The following is a 17,326-nucleotide window of genomic DNA, read 5'->3' on the forward strand; positions in this document are numbered from 1 at the left end:
GTGTCCCCATTCTAGAGATGGGAAGTTGAGGCCCAGAAAGGTTTCAGTGATTTGCTGAGGGTCTCAGACACTAAATCAGCCGCTGAACCCAGGAGTTCTGCTGCCCTGTTCGCTTCTCTAGCCACTGACCACAGTTCCTCCCCTGCAATGTAGTTAGACTCACTGCTGAGGCCTGGCATTATATTAAACCACCAGAAGCTGCACTGGAGCCAATCCCGTGCTCTCAAGGACTGGAGGCAGGGAAAGGAAGAGTTAAGCCATTCGCTGATAGCTGGTGAGCTCATCGGAGCTGGAGTATGCTCCGTTGGTTATTAAGCACTCAACACAGCCCTGTAGACAACGTTGGGGGTGGGGCACAGTTAGCCGGAACTGGGCGATCATAACACCCACTTACTCCAAATTCCATCCATGTGTGGGGCAGAGGAGCCGGTCCTGAGCTGCTAGCCATGTAAGTAGGAATCTTTTACCATTGGGATTTAGGAGCACCAGGAATAAGAGGAGGTTGCGAGTCAGGATGGAGGGGCAGTGTGAATAAGAAGGGGATATGGGTGGTGATTGAGGAGCACCACAAATAGGAAGGGGCTGCAGGTTGGGATTGCGGAGTTCTGTGGATGTGGGGGGATGCATGTTGGAACTGAGGATCTGAACCTCGGACTCGGGGGCTGGGGAGTTTCTTGTCTCTGGAGAGGAGGAACCTGTATTTTGCAAAGTAAGCCCTGAAAAGGGATATTTAAATGGTCCCAGATCTGATGCTCAATGGGCAGGTGACACTGGGTGAGTTGCTGGGACCCTCTAAACTATCTCTGATTCTAGAGGCTGCTAAAAACCTGCAATCATAGGATCCTGTCCACAGGGCCAGATCGAGCTGTCAGTTACACCAGCAGAGTAACTCTGTGTGGATCTCAGCAGAGTGACTTGAATTTACATCAGTGTAATGGAGATGAGAATCTGGCCCCCCATCTTCCATTGAACAACTCCTAGGCTGCTTAAAACCCTTTGTACCATATGTTTCCCCTATTTCTGCATCTGTAGCCAGAGTTTTGGAGTCTAAATAGCCTGTGTCTGGGGGCACCTTCCCAAGCACACACCACACCAGAGACCTTGTCACACACGGGGAGTAGCAGAGGGCCGGGGTGGTTGGTTTAATGTGCTGAACTGCTTTTGAAGGGCTCCATCCTGCATGCCTTGTGCAGGCAAAGCTCCCCCTGAAGTCAGCGAGAGCTTTGCCTGGGGCCGGACTGCAGGATCATGCCCTTAAAAGATCAACACAAAGTGATGCAAAGCTCAATAATCCTGGGGTGCTCCTGGGGCCATTGATAGGAGGGCTGGCCGTTGGATTGCTCACTGAGCGTAGAGGAGACAGTTAATGTAGCCGGTTCCCTTGTCTCTGAGAGTGACGTGCCCACGTGCCAGGACCATCTGTGGTGAGTTCACCTTTTAAAACCTTCATTGCTTCAATATTCAGATGCACTCTGTGGCCCTTCACCCAGATGCTTTATTCCCAGTCAGTCTCAGCACCAGTGCAGGTCAGTGACCGGTTGGCTTGCTCCTTTAAGTTCTGCTGCGCTTGAAGGTAAAACAAACCTGTTGCTCCATGTGTGGTCACCTCACTGATGTACCTGCTCACTGGGGTGGATGAAGGTGGGGATCCCAGCATCTTGTCTGTACATTTCATTTCGCCCAGCTTGGGATCGTGTCACCTCTGGCACAAAGAGAAGGGGAACAAGCCAGTTTCTGTGTCATTCACTAGCGCTTCGATTGTGTGGTGAAGGGACTATAGAAAACCCAAACACGGACAGAGTCACCGTGACAGGGGCTCTAAACTCCTAAAACCGGGGGGTAGGCATTAATTATGGTAAATTCCTTGATGTCACCAACAACCCAAAGAGATTCAAAGATTCCAAGGCCAGAAGGACCATTGTGATCATCTAGTCTGACCTCCTCTATCGCCCTGGGCAGAGAACTGCCCCCAAGAAATTCCTAGAGCAGAGCTTTTAGAAACACACCCAGTCCTGATTTGAAAATTGTCAGTGATGGAGGGTGCACCATGACCCTTGGTACATTGTTCCAATGGTTAATTACTGTCACTGTTAAAAATGTTATTTCCAGTCTCAATTTGTCTACCTTCAACTTCCAGCATTGGATTAGACCTTTCTCCACTAGACTGAAGAGCCCATTATTAAACATTTGCTCCCCATGCAGATACTTACAGACTGTGATCAAGTCACCCCTTAACCTTCTCTTTGTTAAGCTAAATAGATTGAGCTCCTTGAGGCCAGGCAGGTTTTCTAATCCTTTAATCATTCTCATGGCTATTCTCTGACCCCTCTCCAATTTATCAACATCCTTCTTGAATTGTGGGCACCAGAACTGGACACAGGATTCTAGCAGCGTTCACACCAGTGCCAAATACAAAGGTTAAATAACCACTCAACTCTTTCCTGAGATTCTGTTGTTTATGCATCCCAGGATCGCATTAGAGCATGCTCAGCTGAGTATCCACCATGAACCCAAATCTTTTTCAGAGTCCCTGCTTCCCAGGATAAAGTCCCTCATTCTATAAGTACGGCCTTTCTTCATTCCTAGATGAATACTTTTACATGTAACTGTATTAAAGTGCATTCTGTCTGGTTGCACGCAGTTTACCAAGTGATCCAGGTCTCTCTGTATCAGTGACCTGCCCTCTTTATTATTTGCCACTCACCCAATTTTTGTGTCATCTGCAAACTTTATCGGTGATGATTTTATGTTTTCTTCCAGGTCATTGATAAAAATGTTAATGTAAATGTAGGGCCAAAAACTGATACTGGCTGGACCCGACTGGAAACACACCCCTCAGTGAGGATTCCCCATTTACGGTTACATTTTGAGACCTATCAGTTAGCCAGTTTTTAATCCATTTAATGTGGGCCATGTAATTTTATATGGTTCGGGTTTTTTTTTTATCAAGATGTTGTGCGGTAGCAAGTCAAATACCTTACAGACATCTCAGTCTATCATGTCAACACTATTTCCTTATCAACCAAACTTGTAATCTCATCAAAAACAGATACCAAGTTAGTTTGACAGGATCTATTTTCCATAAACCCACGTTGATTTGCTTTAATTAACTCCCCCTCCTTTAATTCTTTATTTCTCAACTCCTCTCTCAGCAGCTTCATTATCTTGCTTGGGATCGATGTTAGGCTGAGAGGTCTATAAATACTGGGGTCATCCCATTTACTCTTTTTAAAAATTGACACATTTGTTTTCTCCCAGTCTTCTGCAGTTTCCCCGAGGCTCCAAGATCTATTGAAAAAAGAACGAGGAGTACTTGTGTGACCTTAGAGACTAACAAATTTATTTGGGCATAAGCTTTCGTGGGCTAAAACCCACTTCATCATTTGCATGCAGTGGAAAATACAGCAGGAAGATATATATATACACAGGGAACATGAAAAAATGGGTGCTGCCATACCAACTCTAACGAGACTAATCAATTAAGGTGGGCTATTATCAGCAGGAGAAAAAAAACTTTTGTAGTGATAATCAGGATGGCCCATTTCAAACAGTTGACAAGAAGGTGTAAGTAACAGTAGGGGGAAAATTAGCATGGGAAATAGTTTTTAGTTTGTGTAATGACCCATCCACTCCCAGTCTTTATTCAAGCCTAATTTCATGGTGTCCAGTTTGCAAATTAATTCCAGTTCTGCAGTTTCTTGTTGGAGTCTGTTTTTGAAGGTTTTTTGTTGAAGAATTGCGACTTTGAGGTCTGTAATTGAGTGACCAGGGATGTTGAAGTGTTCTCCGACTGGTTTTTGAATGTTATAATTCTTGACATCTGATTTGTGTCCATTTATTCTTTTGCATAGAGACTGTCCGGTTTGGCCAATGTACATGGCAGAGGGGCATTGCTGGCACATGATGGCATATATCACATTGGTCGATGTGCAGGTGAACGAGCCCCTGATGGGACTACTGAAAACATGTTAAGGAACAATAAGAATCATGCCCAGCTGCAATGGCATTGTTTGTTAACTGCCACCATAACTTTTTATTGAAAACTTTTACATGCATGAAAAGGGCAGACAATCCAGGGGACACAGTGAGGTGTGTCTCCATAGGCTGGAAAGCTGCCATTCCAGAGCAGTTTGCTATCCACACACCTTCTCTTTATGATCACATGCATGTCGCACTGTATAGATTCCTCCTTTCCATCCACCACAAAGACGCCTGTAAATCCAGATGGCGCATTGAGAGATTCCAAGATTCACAGATTCCAAGGCCAGAAGGGACCATTAGAGCATCTAATGTGACCTTCTGCATAACCCAGACCAGAGAAGTTCATCCTGTTGCTCCAGTGTTGAGAGTAATAACTTGGGATCTGGTAGCCTTGAAATGAAAACTGGAGAAAAATACGTATTGTTGAAAAGGATTTTCCCCACTTTTACCAGCTCTCCGTTTGTTTACTGACTTAGTTGATTTCTGGTTTTTTGACAGGTTTCAGAGTAGCAGCCGTGTTAGTCTGTATCCGCAAAAAGAAGAACAGGAGTACTTGTGGCACCTTAGAGACTAACAAATTTATTAGAGCATAAGCTTTCGTGGACTACAGCCCACTTCTTCGGATGCATCCACGAAAGCTTATGCTCTAATAAATTTGTTAGTCTCTAAGGTGCCACAAGTACTCCTGTTCTTCTTTTTTCTGTTTTTTTGTTACTGAGAATCTCTAGATTTCCTGGCAGTTGGAAGCCAAATCTGATTTCCGTTTCTTAGCAATCGGTGGAGGGGACAAAAAAAAAAAACAAAAAGTCTCTCAGGAAACTTAGACAAACCAGGAAATGTTGGGAATTTCCTGCACAAAATAATTGACCTTCCCAGAGTCCCACGCAGCACAGCAGCGAGAGGAGAATGATGCTCTGGGTATTTCTTGACCAACTGCTAAGGGTTCTTGCCGGTGGCCAGGCACCTTGCTGGGGTGTTGGAGTCGGGGATGTGGCATTTGTGACTCCTGGTTCCCCCCTTTGGCTGGAAAGTGGCATTAGGCTGGGGAAGACCTGGAAGAGGCTCGATCTCTAGGGGTAGGCAGAGTGGGCAATGGTGGGGAAAATGTTGCTCCCGCTGGGGACTCGCTGGTCTTTTCCAGCCTTGGGCATTGGCCTTTCTAAGAGCAGCGGCAGTGCAACTGTCCCCATGTCAGCAACAGGGGGGATTGAACCTGGGTCCTCTAGATTGCAGTGCACATCTCTCTGCTACCTGAGCTAAAAGTCCTGGCTCTATTAGCCAGGCTGTAGCAGGCTCATCACCTTCGGTGCATGGCGACTAGGCCCAGGAGTCACGCTGTGGCACCAGGGGCTCATTTGCAGAGCACTCAGGGGCAGGGCAGGGGCTGGTCGGAAGGGGGGAAAGCTGGTCGCTCTGCACAGCGCGAGGTGCTGGCACCAGCCATCCTGTCAGGGCATTGAGCCCTGCAGCGCTGAGATAGCAGCACCGGTCAGGGCTGTGAGCCATGCACCCCAGCTGTGGGGCCTGTGCCATGTTCAGCGCAGCCAAGTACCAGGGAACTTCCTACTTCACCCAACCCCTGAGCAGCTTCCCCTGGGGCTCTCCACAGCTCCCGGCCCTCCTGACCAACTCTGGCCCATCCTGGGTGCTGTGGCACTGCCCAAGGCCCTAGCCAGCTTGGTGTCGGGTGCACCACACTGCCTTCCACCTGCTGTGCACTCAGCAAAGCGGTTCTGGCCCTGGGGATCCATTCCCAGCTCCGACACTGGCTCCCAGTACGGCCGGGGCAAGTCGCTCCCCCTCAGCTGGAGGATGGTTATGTCAGGAGGGAGGGGCTCCCTGAAGCCAGCCAGCCACCCACCCAACTCAGCCCTCTCAAGGGGTCGTTATTTGGAAGGGACACAGCTCCAGCGGCCCTGACTGACTGCTACAGGAAGTCTTCCAAGGAGAAGAGAGGGGCTGGATTTACAGCTGGGACACATTTTTTATTTGCCGAAAATACCATTTAATCGCCCCGGTACTATTCGCAAATATGACATGAATCTGCTGAATATTTTCTGCAAAAACAACCGTTCAGGGTGTCAGCCCCACTTCCAACACTCTGAGGGGGCCCACGCGCCTCCACCCACCCTAGCCCTGTCGCTAGGGCCCATAACTGGAGTCTGGGAGACGCCAATGAATTCCCTCCTTTGCCTGGAGTACAAAGGGAGCTGAACTGGGGTGGCCCCTGGTGCAAGCACATGCCCTAGCCATGGTGCTATAGAATCAGCATCTGCTTTGCCTGCCCCAGTGACTATTCAAATATTACAGACACAGTGGAACAGCTTCACCAGCAGAGAGACTCTTCCCAGACCATCCCATAGGCCAGTGACTGAGGCACCTCTTGTAACGCAGAAGACCCGAGTTCAGATTCCTCTTCCATGGCAGACAGTGGAGGGACTGAACCCATGGCAGGGCAGCAGCCTAATTACGGGGCTGGCAGTTATATTGGTCAGAGATCCCAGGGCCAGAAGGGACCACTGGGGTCAGCTAGTCTGACAGGCCAGAGACCTGCCCCACAATCATTCTCAGAGCAGAACTTTAAGGAAAACACCCAGTCTTGATTTAAAAATTGCCAGTGATGGAGAATCCACCACAATCCTGGGTAAATTGTTCCAGTGGTTAATTACTCTCCCTGTTCAAAATGTAGGTCTTATTTCCAGTCCGAATCTTCAACTTCCAGCCCTTGAATGGTGTCATGACTTTCTCTGCTAGACCCAGAGCCCATTATCAAATATTTACTCCCCAGGCAGGTGTTTACAGAGGGTGATCAAGTCACCCCTTAACCTTCTCTTTGTTAAGCTAAACAGATTGAGTTCCCTGAGTCCCTCACTATAAAATGTTTTCTAATCCTGTAATCATCACCAACTCCTCCTCCATTCTGTGAATCTAACCCTTTATTTCCTTTGCTTTTACGTGAAAAAAGTGCCCAGAAATTTTAATGAAGCTAAATTCTTATCGATTCACTGAAATGTTTTGGAATGTTTTATTTCCCTTTGGGTCAAGCCAAGTTTTGGTTTTTGAACTGCCAGGGACTGGTTAGTCACACAGCTCTAGTGGGGATGAAGTACTGAGGGTGGGGGCTTGTGAGAATTCAGGACAGTCACTTATTTGCATCAGATCTGGGAGCCTCTCTCAGATTCCCAGACAGAGATGTGATCCATTTTGTGATTTTGCTTTTTTCTCACTGTTTCCTCATCCTTTCTCCAGTCTATTTTGTCCACCTGTTGACATCCTGTCTGGCATGTAGATGGGGAGCTTTCGGACCAGGGACTGTCTTCTTCCTTCTTCGGCTGTACAGCCCTGTCATAACTATAAAGGGAAGGGTAATAGCTGTCCTGTGTACAGTACTATAAAAATCCCTCCTGGCCAGAGACTCCAAAATCCTTTTCCCTGTAAAGGGTTAAGAAGCTCAGGTAACCTGGCTGGCATCTGACCTAAAGGACCAATAAGGGGACAAGATACTTTCAAATCTTGGGGGGGGGAAGGCTGTTGTTTGTGTTCTTTGTTTGGGAGTGTGTTCGTTCTCGGGACTGAGAGGGACCAGACATCAATCCAGGTTCTCCACATCTTTCTAAACAAGTCTCTCCTATTTCAAACTTGTAAGTAAATAGCCAGGCAAGGCGTGTTAGTTTTCCTTTGTTTTCTCAACTTGTAAATGTACCTTTTACTAGAGTGTTTATCTTTGTTTGCTGCACTTTGAACCTGAGACTAGAGGGGAGTCCTCTGAGCTCTTTAAGTTTGATTACCCTGTAAGGTTAATTTCCATACTGATTTTACAGAGATGATTTTTACCTTTTTCTTTAATTAAAAGCCTTCTTTTTAAGAACCTGATAGATTTTTCCTTGTTCAAGATCCAAGGGGTGGATCCTGATTCACCAGGAGTTGGTGGGAGGAAGGAGGGGGGATGGTTAATTTCTCCCTGTTGTAGATCCCAGGGGGGGTTGGGACTGATTCACCAGGAGTTGGTGGGAGGAAGGAGGGGAATGGTTAATTTCCCCTTGTTTTAAATCCAAGGGGGTTGGATTTGTTTTCACCAGGGAATGGGTGAAGGTTTTTCAAGGCTTCCCAGGCAGGGAATCCATTGAAATGGTGGCAGCCGAACCAGAGCTAAGCTGGTAGTTAAGCTTAGAAGTTTTCATGCAGGCCCCTACATTTGTACCTTAAAGTTCAAAGTGGGGATCCAGCCCTGACAAGCCCCTAGCACAGTGGGGCCCTGACCCTTTATTGGGGATCCTAGCTATTGTTCCCAGCATTATTCCTCCACCTTTCCAAAGGGGTGCACTAGAAGGAAAGTGACCATGGCCAGAACAGGGAGGACACTGTTCACAATAAACTGAACACATGGTCAGGGGGGAAATCTTAGGATCCATTGGCATCGGGCACTGGCTCCTCCATTTGGCCCATCACACCAGAATACGGACAGGTTTTCTTAGCAGCTGTGCCAGCTTGTTAACCTCTCTAACTGCACTCCATTTACACAGCACCAGCTCCCTCATTGATTCCTCATAACGGGAAATTTTCTGAGGTCTCGGCCTGCTTCTGATCTCACTGACAGCTGGCTGGAAGGACTTTCCAGGGCTCAGAATCCAGCCCTAGACACTTACAAGACTGTTTTTCATGTCTCCCAACCCAGCCAAACGCAGGAGGTGCAATTTTATGCAGCCCCAAAGATGAATAAAGAATGCGGATGCGGCTAATCATCCTGCGTATGTCAAATGAGGACTGAAGAGTTTTCAAAAGTTAATTGCTGTGGATCACAAATACCGCCCAGAGCAAACAACGACTGTGGGCTGTACTAAAAAATAAGGGCCCGTCCCTGCAAAGCCTTATGATGGTGCTCCACTTCACACATGTGACCGGCCCATTGAAAGCACTGGAGTAACTGACATGCCTAAAGCTAGCCATGGGCCTGAGTCTTTAGGATTGGGCCCAGAGCAGTTAAATGCCATTTCTTCCTTTGGATGCCTGCTGAGTTCTGAGTGCAGGGTTCTGGGTTTGCCCCTTAACTAGATCCCAACAAGAGACCCCGAAAGCAGAGCATTTCCCTGCACACGTTATGTACTCTGTCTTCCCTCTGCTCTTGCAGGAGAATTACAAAGCCCTGAACCTTAGATGGATAGGTGGCTGGCCACAGTCACACACCTGGCATCGCTCTCTGTGTCACCCAGCCATTCCTGGGTCATCCAGCCCCCGATGTGATGGCTGCAAGGCCTGCGCTCGGGGCGAAATAAGCCAGACTGCACCTGCAGTTGGGCTGGAATTATTCCACATACACTGATGAATGAAATCGCCAGACTGGCATCCGCGATCGGCTGCTCTCTGGACTGCAGGTCCACGGCGGGTGGATCTGGCGGTGTCTGCTGCAAACCAGCTGGCTGAAGTTTCCGAAGGGCAGACAGCGAGCACTGAGGGGTTAATCTGCTGTGTTTCAGCAACAGCCAGCAACCAATCGGAGCCAAGTGGAAATAGCAGTTTATAGAAAGCCCACCACTTTCCCTCTTACCCTAATGGCTTCTGTGCATTACGCTGCTGGGCTTCCGAGAAAATGGATTTCCTTCTTGATTTGGTGAGAAAGTAACTGCAACACTGGGGCCCATGAGGCGGCAGCATCACTGACCCCAGCAATGCCATCGAGAGCAATTCACTGTGTGGATTACTTAGAATCAGAGCTTTCCACATCCATGAGCAGATCCTGCAGCTAACAGCACCTCGGGGAGCGCAAACCACTCACCAGCCCAGAAATGTCTCTCACTCTCCTTGTGGCAGATCAAAGGCTGCGTATTAACACCTAGCCCTGATCTAGCACTTTTCTTCTAGTGAGCTCAAAGCCCTTTGTAAAGGTGGCCAGTATTATTAGCCCCATTGTACAGATAGGGAAACTGAGGCCCAGATAGGGGAAGCAACATGCCCAAGGTCACCCAGCAGGCCCCAGGCAGAGCCAGAAATACAACCTAGGTGTCCTGAGTCCCAGCCTACCATGCTAGCTGCTGGGCCACACACTGCCTCCCTAAACTAACATTACATGTGGCCTTGACAAGTCTGACTGTGGCGCGCTGCTGCCCAGATGTACAAGCAGGGAGAAAGCACAAAGGCCAAGTTAGACCCAGTCCTATAGACTGCTCTGTTTGGCCTCTCATCTATCCCTCCCCAGGTGGCCTGGTCTAGCCTAGAGCATTTAGCCCGAGGACGGCACTGCTGCTGAGAGATTTGAACAGGGTGGGTCCCAGCAACAAACCAGGCTGGACTGGGGGTGCTAGCTGGGGAAAGCCTGTCACTAGGCCCTAGTGCATTCTGGGTTAGAAGGCCTGTGGGGGCAAGCATGTCTGTGGAAGCCATGGCAGTTAGGACCACCTACCTACGCCAGGATCGCAAGGAGGCAGCATGGCCCACTGGGTAGGGCACTGGACTGGGCAGTTTGGTATGTGCACCACATTCCCAACTTGCTCTCCAAGTTTCCGGGTGACCTGGGCAAGCCATCACCCCGCTCTGTGCCTTAGTTTCCCCATTAGTTAAATGGGGACAATGACACTTTCCCTGGTGAAGCACTTTGGGGTCCCTGTGTCTCATGGGCGGGGTCTTCTCTCACTCTGGGGTAAGCAGAGAGGGGCCCAGGTGAAAATGTGGGGTATGAGAAACAGGGCCGGCTCCAGGCACCAGCTGACCAAGCATGTGCTTGGGGCGGCACCCTAGAAGGGGCAGCCAATGTTGGGGTGGCGGGGGACGCTCACAATGGTTTTTTTTGTTTTGTTTTGTTTTTGTTTGGCAGGGCAGCACTCGAGGGGTTTTTGGCGGGGGTAGGTTTGTTTTGGCCGGGCAGTGCGGGGGATGTTTCAGTGGCACGGCGCTGGGGGGGTTGGGCGGCGCGGCGCTCGGGGGGGGGGGGGGGTATGGGGGGCCCCGCGCGGCGCGCGGGGAGGCGGGGGTTTGGCCAGCCCGGCGCAATGCTTGGGGGGGGCGGGGGTTTGGCTAGCGCGGCACTCCGGGGGTTTGGGCAGCCCGGCGAGGCGAGGCAAGGCTCGGCGCGGCGCTCTGGGAGGGGCGGGGGTTTGGGTGGCGCGGTGCTCCAGGGCGGCGGGGGTTTGGCTGGCTGTCCAGCGCGGCGCTCGAGGCGGAGCGGAGGTTTGGCCGGCCCGACCCGGCCTGGCGCAGCGCTCGGGAGGTTTGGGCGACCCAGCAAGGCGCTCTGGGGGAGTTGGGCAGCCCAGCCCGACGCTGGGGGGGAGGGGTTTGGGCAGCGCGGCACTTGGGGGGGGGGGTGTTACGGCGGGGCAGCGCTCTTCTTTTTTGCCTGGGGTGGCAAAAAAGTTAGAGCCAGCCCTGATGAGAAAGGAGACACAGGCCACCAGGCCTTTCCGAGCTCTGCTTCTCCCAGCCCTTTGCTGCCTGCTCTGAGAGTGTGGCACACACTGGCCCCAGTACCTGGTCAGCTCTGCTGGCTGCTCTAAGGCAGGGCGGGGGCTGCTGGCTAGTGCTGTTAGCCTTGCCCTGGGGTGATTGCAAAAGGGCCAGATTTTCCAAAGTGCTCAGCACCCAGCAGCTCCCTCCAAGAGCACTGGGAGCTGCTGGGTGTTGAGCACCCTTGGAAAACTGGCCATTTCACCGAGGTGCCCCAATGGGAGCTGGGTTCTTGTGAGCCATGGAGCAAAGACCGTGCCAGCCCCATGCACAGGGGCACAGAGTGGGGGGTTCCTATGGGCCTGCTCAATGCCCGGGCACAATTGGGCCCCTAATGGGTCAGCTGCGGTATTTTAAGCTGCAGTGTTCCCACAGGAGCAATACCGTCCTCTCTCAGCTGCAACCCCGTGAGCCTTTCTCTGCTCTGGCTCTGGGGTGGCTTTGGCCCCAGCTAATTCAAACAACATGACCTTGTGAATGAATTTCAGTCCCCGCAGTGCTAATCCCCTCTGTTTTCCTCTTCTGTTCCTCTCAGGCATTAACCCCCAGACCTGCAATGCCCAACACCATGGAGACCCACCCCATGAGCCTGGACGGGAGTGAAAAGTCCCCTGAATCCAAGGATTTGATCACTAGCAACACGGCCAGCACGCTGTGCATCAGCTCCAGGAGTGAGTCCGTCTGGACCAACACGCCCAGGAACAAGTGGGAGATCTACCACAAGCCCATCGTGGTGGTTTCTGTCGGAGGCGCCATCTTCCTCTTTGGAGTGGTGGTTACCAGCCTGTCCTGCTTCATAGAGACCAATAAAAATGTTTACAAAATGTGCGGCCCGGCTTTCCTGTCCCTGGGGCTGATGCTTCTGGTTTGCGGCTTTGTCTGGATCCCCGTCATCCGGAAGAAGCAGCGGCAGAGACAGAAGTCACACTTCTTTCAGAACATCAAGTCATTCTTCTTTAACCGCTGAGGGCTGCTCAGGCTCAGCGCTCACGGGTGGCAAGTAATGCCTCTTTCAGCCTGGCTGGATTTGCCATGAGATTATTAGGGCCTGATCCTGCTCTCAGACAGGCCTAGTGGATCCCCAACTTTGACCTTCTCCTCTCCCCATAGGTGAAATTCACCCCCCTGCAGGTCCTCTGTGGGCAGGTAAACTTCACACTATGTGCTAGGAGAGCAGAATACTGGCATTGAGACAAGCAGGTTGGGCTCAAGCCCTAGATTTTGCTCTTGACTGTATATTGAGCAAACCTGCAAACATTGACCGTGTCTTATAGAGGACAAAGCTTTGAACTGCTTTCATCAACACCCGGCACCTGTACTGCTGAACACCTGTCTGGGATGGTCTACATGTACTTGGCCTGCCTCAGCCCCGGGGGCTGGACTTTCAAGATCCCTTCCAGCTCTACATTTCTATGAATGGGATTTCACTAGAAAATGTAAACCTTTACTCGGATGACTCTTACTCATGAAAGCAGTCCCATGGATTTGAATGCCACTATTTGTGTGAGTAAGAGTCACAGGACAGGTCTGACAGGGTATAGCTGAAAGGATTTCAGCTGTTCAGGATGTGCTGTGTTAATATCTGTGTTAATATCTGTCTGGGGATTGGTCCTGCTTTGAGCAGGGTGTTGGACTAGATGACCTCCTGAGGGCCCTTCCAACTCTGATATTCTATGATTCAATAGAGGAAACAGGGCTACACTAGGAAGGGATTGGATTGTTTTCCATAGCCATATGGCTACTACCCCTCTCTTGCTAAGATGACCAAGCACAACACTACAGATATAGACGATCCACAGTGCCAGGATATGTCAATGGGATTTGGAGGAGACAGTGCATTCAGAATGCTCTGCAAGAGCAAACAGAATCATTTCTTTCTAGCCAACTGTGCATTGGACCTCAGAGGATACATCCAGAATGATACACATGCAAGATCCACAGCTGAGAATGAAAGGACTTAGATGGGGATGTGTATGAAGTTCATCTCATAATTGTCACTATGAAACGAGCGTCTGTGTGCAATGCTACTCCAAAGCTTACTCACGACTTTCTGGTGAAGTGTGGGGTGATATTTAATTCTACCTAAACAGCCAAGTTGAAGAGCAACTGAGCATCAGAAGTAGCATTTCTCTGTTCAATTTTACAGACTATCTTTAAAAAATTTCATTCCTCAAGGTCTCTGGATGCAAGGCTGTATTGCACCAACTGCATATTTATCTCGGTTTGGAGTGATTGTCTCTGTCATGATGGATTCCAGCACAGCAGAAATCTCAAACATTCCACCTGGGCGGAACAAGAGCAAATGTAAATGAGATGCCTTGTTTAACTCAAGTCTATTGAACTCCTATTGTTAATAATGATGTACCCTGGGAAATTTACCTACAAAAGCAGGAATCGTTCCCAAATATTTTTGGTTAATATTGTAGTTGCCTTTTTTCAATGGGGCCCAGAGTTAGTTTAAAAATCCATGTAAATACAGCTTCCCAACTGCAAATCCAACTGTGCAATTGGTGTTTGGTTTGGATACTAGGGACAAGATTTTTACAAATAGTCGCCTAGTTTGTAGTTAGGCACCTACATAAATTGCCTGATTTTCAAAGCAGCTGAGCTGCTGTTGACTCCACTGAAGTCAATGGGAGCTGAGAAGACTCAGCGACCACAATCAGATTGTGTCTCTGGTTAGCCTCATTCTTAGCACTGAGTAAACCAATACCTGCATGTAGACCCTCCTTTTCCCATGTCAGGACATGGCCATGCACCGACGCCTCTAGCTTTGGTGAGGTTGCATTGTAACAGCCCCGGATGGTTTCTGACGTAGATCAGCACTCATCAGAGACCAAATGGCAGCAATGCATGGAAAGGGCACAGTCTGGCTCGTCTTTGCAACCAGAATCCTCCTCACTGAGCCAAATGCAGCCATTCAGCCTGGATGGCAAGTCGAATTCCTTAGGAGAAAGAGGAAGGAAAGTCTGTGTGGCGTTGGTTGTGTTTTGCAGAACCCCTCTAATCTTCACAAAGCTTAACGATTTTGTTTCAAACATCAGAAGTGATCAGACTACTGCCACTCCTGGTGATCCAAACAATCCCTTCCGACCTTCAAATCTGAGGGGCAAACCCTTAGCTGCTGCATGTTGTCATAATGCCATTGAGGATCCTGTGACTAGGCCGCTAGCCTAGGGCTTTGCAGACTGAGATCCAATTCTCTTCTCTGCTACAAACTTCCTTATGCAGCCTTGGGCAAGATACTCAGCCTCTCATGCCTCAGTTCTCCTCCTGCCCTACCTCACAAGGGGGTTGGGAGGATAAATACTGTGAAGATTGTGACACACTTTTGAGATCTCCTGGTGAAAAGCACCATATAAGAGCCAGGTATTATTACAAGGCGATGGAGTGATCAGAAGTGACACCAGTCCCTGCGAACAGCCTGCGTTTCCCTGGCCCAGCTGCAGAGCAGGACTGCTGCTTGAGAAGCTGACGCACTTGTTCCCTGCTGACGAAATGAAGGGATCTTAAGCTGGAGAAGAGACTGGAGTGTCAATTAGAAGATCACATTGGGTTCAGTGCAGCCCTGTCACAATGCGTGGCGTTCTGCACTCACAAAGACAGCTTCCCATTGAGTCTGGGGCAGGGGGCTGAGATCAGACCATACTGAGTGTTTCTTGCACTAACCGCATTTGTAGCTCTACTTTCTTTCCTGGTAATGACAGTTTTCTAATTACCCTGTGGAACATACAAGTCCATTGGGCTTGTTACTAAACTGAGCTGAGAGGAGAGTCTCTTTCAGAGCTCTGTACCTACCACAATGCTGATAGAGCTAAGCCAGCCAGGCCTGCTTCCAAAGCAATTTGACCAAAAAATAAATCCAGATGCCACAACACAAAAGTTCCTTCCGTGGACACCAGCACCTGGTGCATGGGTTTAGCCCATAGCTGCAAAGGGAAGGATCCAGCTGCATTAACATTAATGTACTGAAATTCACCCTCTTGCAGCAAGTGCAGTGCTGGGGCTGGGCAGGGGTTCTGGGGCCTTAGGGTTAATCGATCCCGGAGAATGGAGAATGCTGCTCTGGTTTGAGCCCTGGGGTTTCATGTTAATAGAGAATGTGGGTCGCAGGTGTGGACAGGGGGCCCAAGATTCAAGATAAGAAAGTATATAGCCCTAGCTCTGGTGTTCAATATTCCATGAGCAGATCCCGAAGGAATCCAAGCCATTTCTTGGCTGGCATGGAAATGGTTAACTCCCACCCATGTGCCCTGCCCCTCCCCCTTAAATTTCAGCTCTATGCCAAAGGAGAGCCTCTGGCAGGTTAACATCCCTTATACTCCAAGGTGCCTGGGACTCAGTACCTACAAGCAAACCCGCGGCTTTGCGCTTCTCTCCAAATTCTCAGAGCCGAATGCTCCACTTGACGTTCATAGGTGCAGCTCCACTGACTTGAGTGGAGCTCTGCCCATTTACACCAGGTGAGGATCCAGCCCACGGACTCCGGCTCTGTCAGGGAGTCTCCTTGAGGATAGTTTTGCCTGAAACAAATGCAGCTCAGCCAGCTGCCCTTGACAGGTCAGATGAGGTGAGGTACCCAAGAGGGTTGAGATGCTCCCCAGGCTCAGAGCACTGCCTGCTAAAGGACTGTAGTGCCATGCGTGCCAGACATCCAACCCCATCCTTAGCGCGGGCAGAGAGCTCGGCCGGCAGCTGATTTACTGGCATCCGACATGTATTCTGAAGTGGTTGGATTGTCCATAAAGGAGTCCCCACCCTTCCCCAGGGGATGTGACAAGCTGAGGGTGGCTTCCTCTTAAATCTCTCTCATGCCTTGATTTTACTCCTGTGCCTGCTAATGCCTTGTTGGGGGGATGGACATGGCTCTGGCCAAACAGTGCCTAATTTCCGAATGCAATGAATAAACTACTGGATTAAACTCTCTTTGTTGTTTGTGTGTGACTGTGGTGATGGAAAGACACCCAGGGGTCACCGCTCCCGGCCCAGTCTGAGGAGAGGGCATTCGAGTCCCATGCTGCTGCCGGGGTCACAAGCAGGCCTGCTTTCAAAAATTCAAGACAGACTGCCCACGTGAGCAAGGGCTACTCATGTGAGCAAGAACTACTCCCAGGACCCCTCGGGGCTGCTGTGAAACTTGAGCAATGCCTGGGTCATGTGCCGACCCCTCTACCCAGGTGAATTTTCCAGATGCACCATTGATTTATATAAAGGCGTTAGCATATGCTCTGTATTATTCCCCTCCCATTGCCTATGCATCCTAACATCGTTTGCTTTTCTTGACTGCAGCTTCACACTGAGCAGGTGTCTTTATTGATTGATCTACAAAGGGCATACACAGTTCAATTAAAAGTCTCTGCTCAGTATGCAGCTTTGGTCAAAGGAGATGTTAGGATGATAGGGAACAGGATGGAGTAATGCCTCTGTATAATCAATGGTGCCCCCTTATCTGCGTACTGTGTGCAGCACTGGACACCACATCTCCAAAAGGATATTGCAGAACTGGAGGGTGTTGAGAATGATCGAGAGCCTAGATAAACTAGGGTTACCATACGTCCGGATTTTCCTGGACATGTCCGGCTTTTGGGGGCTCAAATCCCCGTCCGGGGGGAAATCCCCAAAAGCCGGGCATGTCCGGGAAAATCAGGAGGGCTCTTTGGCCGGGGCCGCGGGGCCGGGGGCATGGTGCCGAGCCCGGCCGGGCGCGCGGTGCCGGGCCGGGGTCGCAGTGCCGGTCCGGGGTGGGTGCGGGGCCGGGCGGGGAGCCGGGGGCGCGGTGCCGGTCCGGGGTCCGGGAGCCGGGGGGTCCGTTGGGCTGCGGGGCCGCAAGGTCCGCGGGGCCGGGAGCCAGTCCGGGCCCGCGAGGCCGGGAGCCGGGGGGTCCGCTGGGCCGCGGGTCCGGGAGCCC

The 17,326-nt window shown here is 50.3% G+C and overlaps 1 protein-coding gene across 1 annotated transcript; it reads left to right on the forward strand.

The window, feature by feature from the left end:
- Nucleotides 1–341: 341 nt before the first annotated feature.
- PIRT (phosphoinositide interacting regulator of transient receptor potential channels) lies at nt 342–16,327 on the forward strand. Its single transcript, XM_034790564.1, has 2 exons — nt 342–448; nt 11,954–16,327. Exon 2 carries the CDS (start codon nt 11,975–11,977, stop codon nt 12,383–12,385), a length of 411 nt encoding a protein of 136 aa, XP_034646455.1. The 5' UTR covers nt 342–448; nt 11,954–11,974; the 3' UTR covers nt 12,386–16,327.
- The last annotated feature ends 999 nt before the right edge of the window (nt 16,328–17,326 follow it).

Source organism: Trachemys scripta, chromosome 14 (genome assembly GCF_013100865.1).
Source record: "Trachemys scripta elegans isolate TJP31775 chromosome 14, CAS_Tse_1.0, whole genome shotgun sequence".
In the NCBI taxonomy this organism is placed as follows: Eukaryota; Metazoa; Chordata; order Testudines; family Emydidae; genus Trachemys; species Trachemys scripta.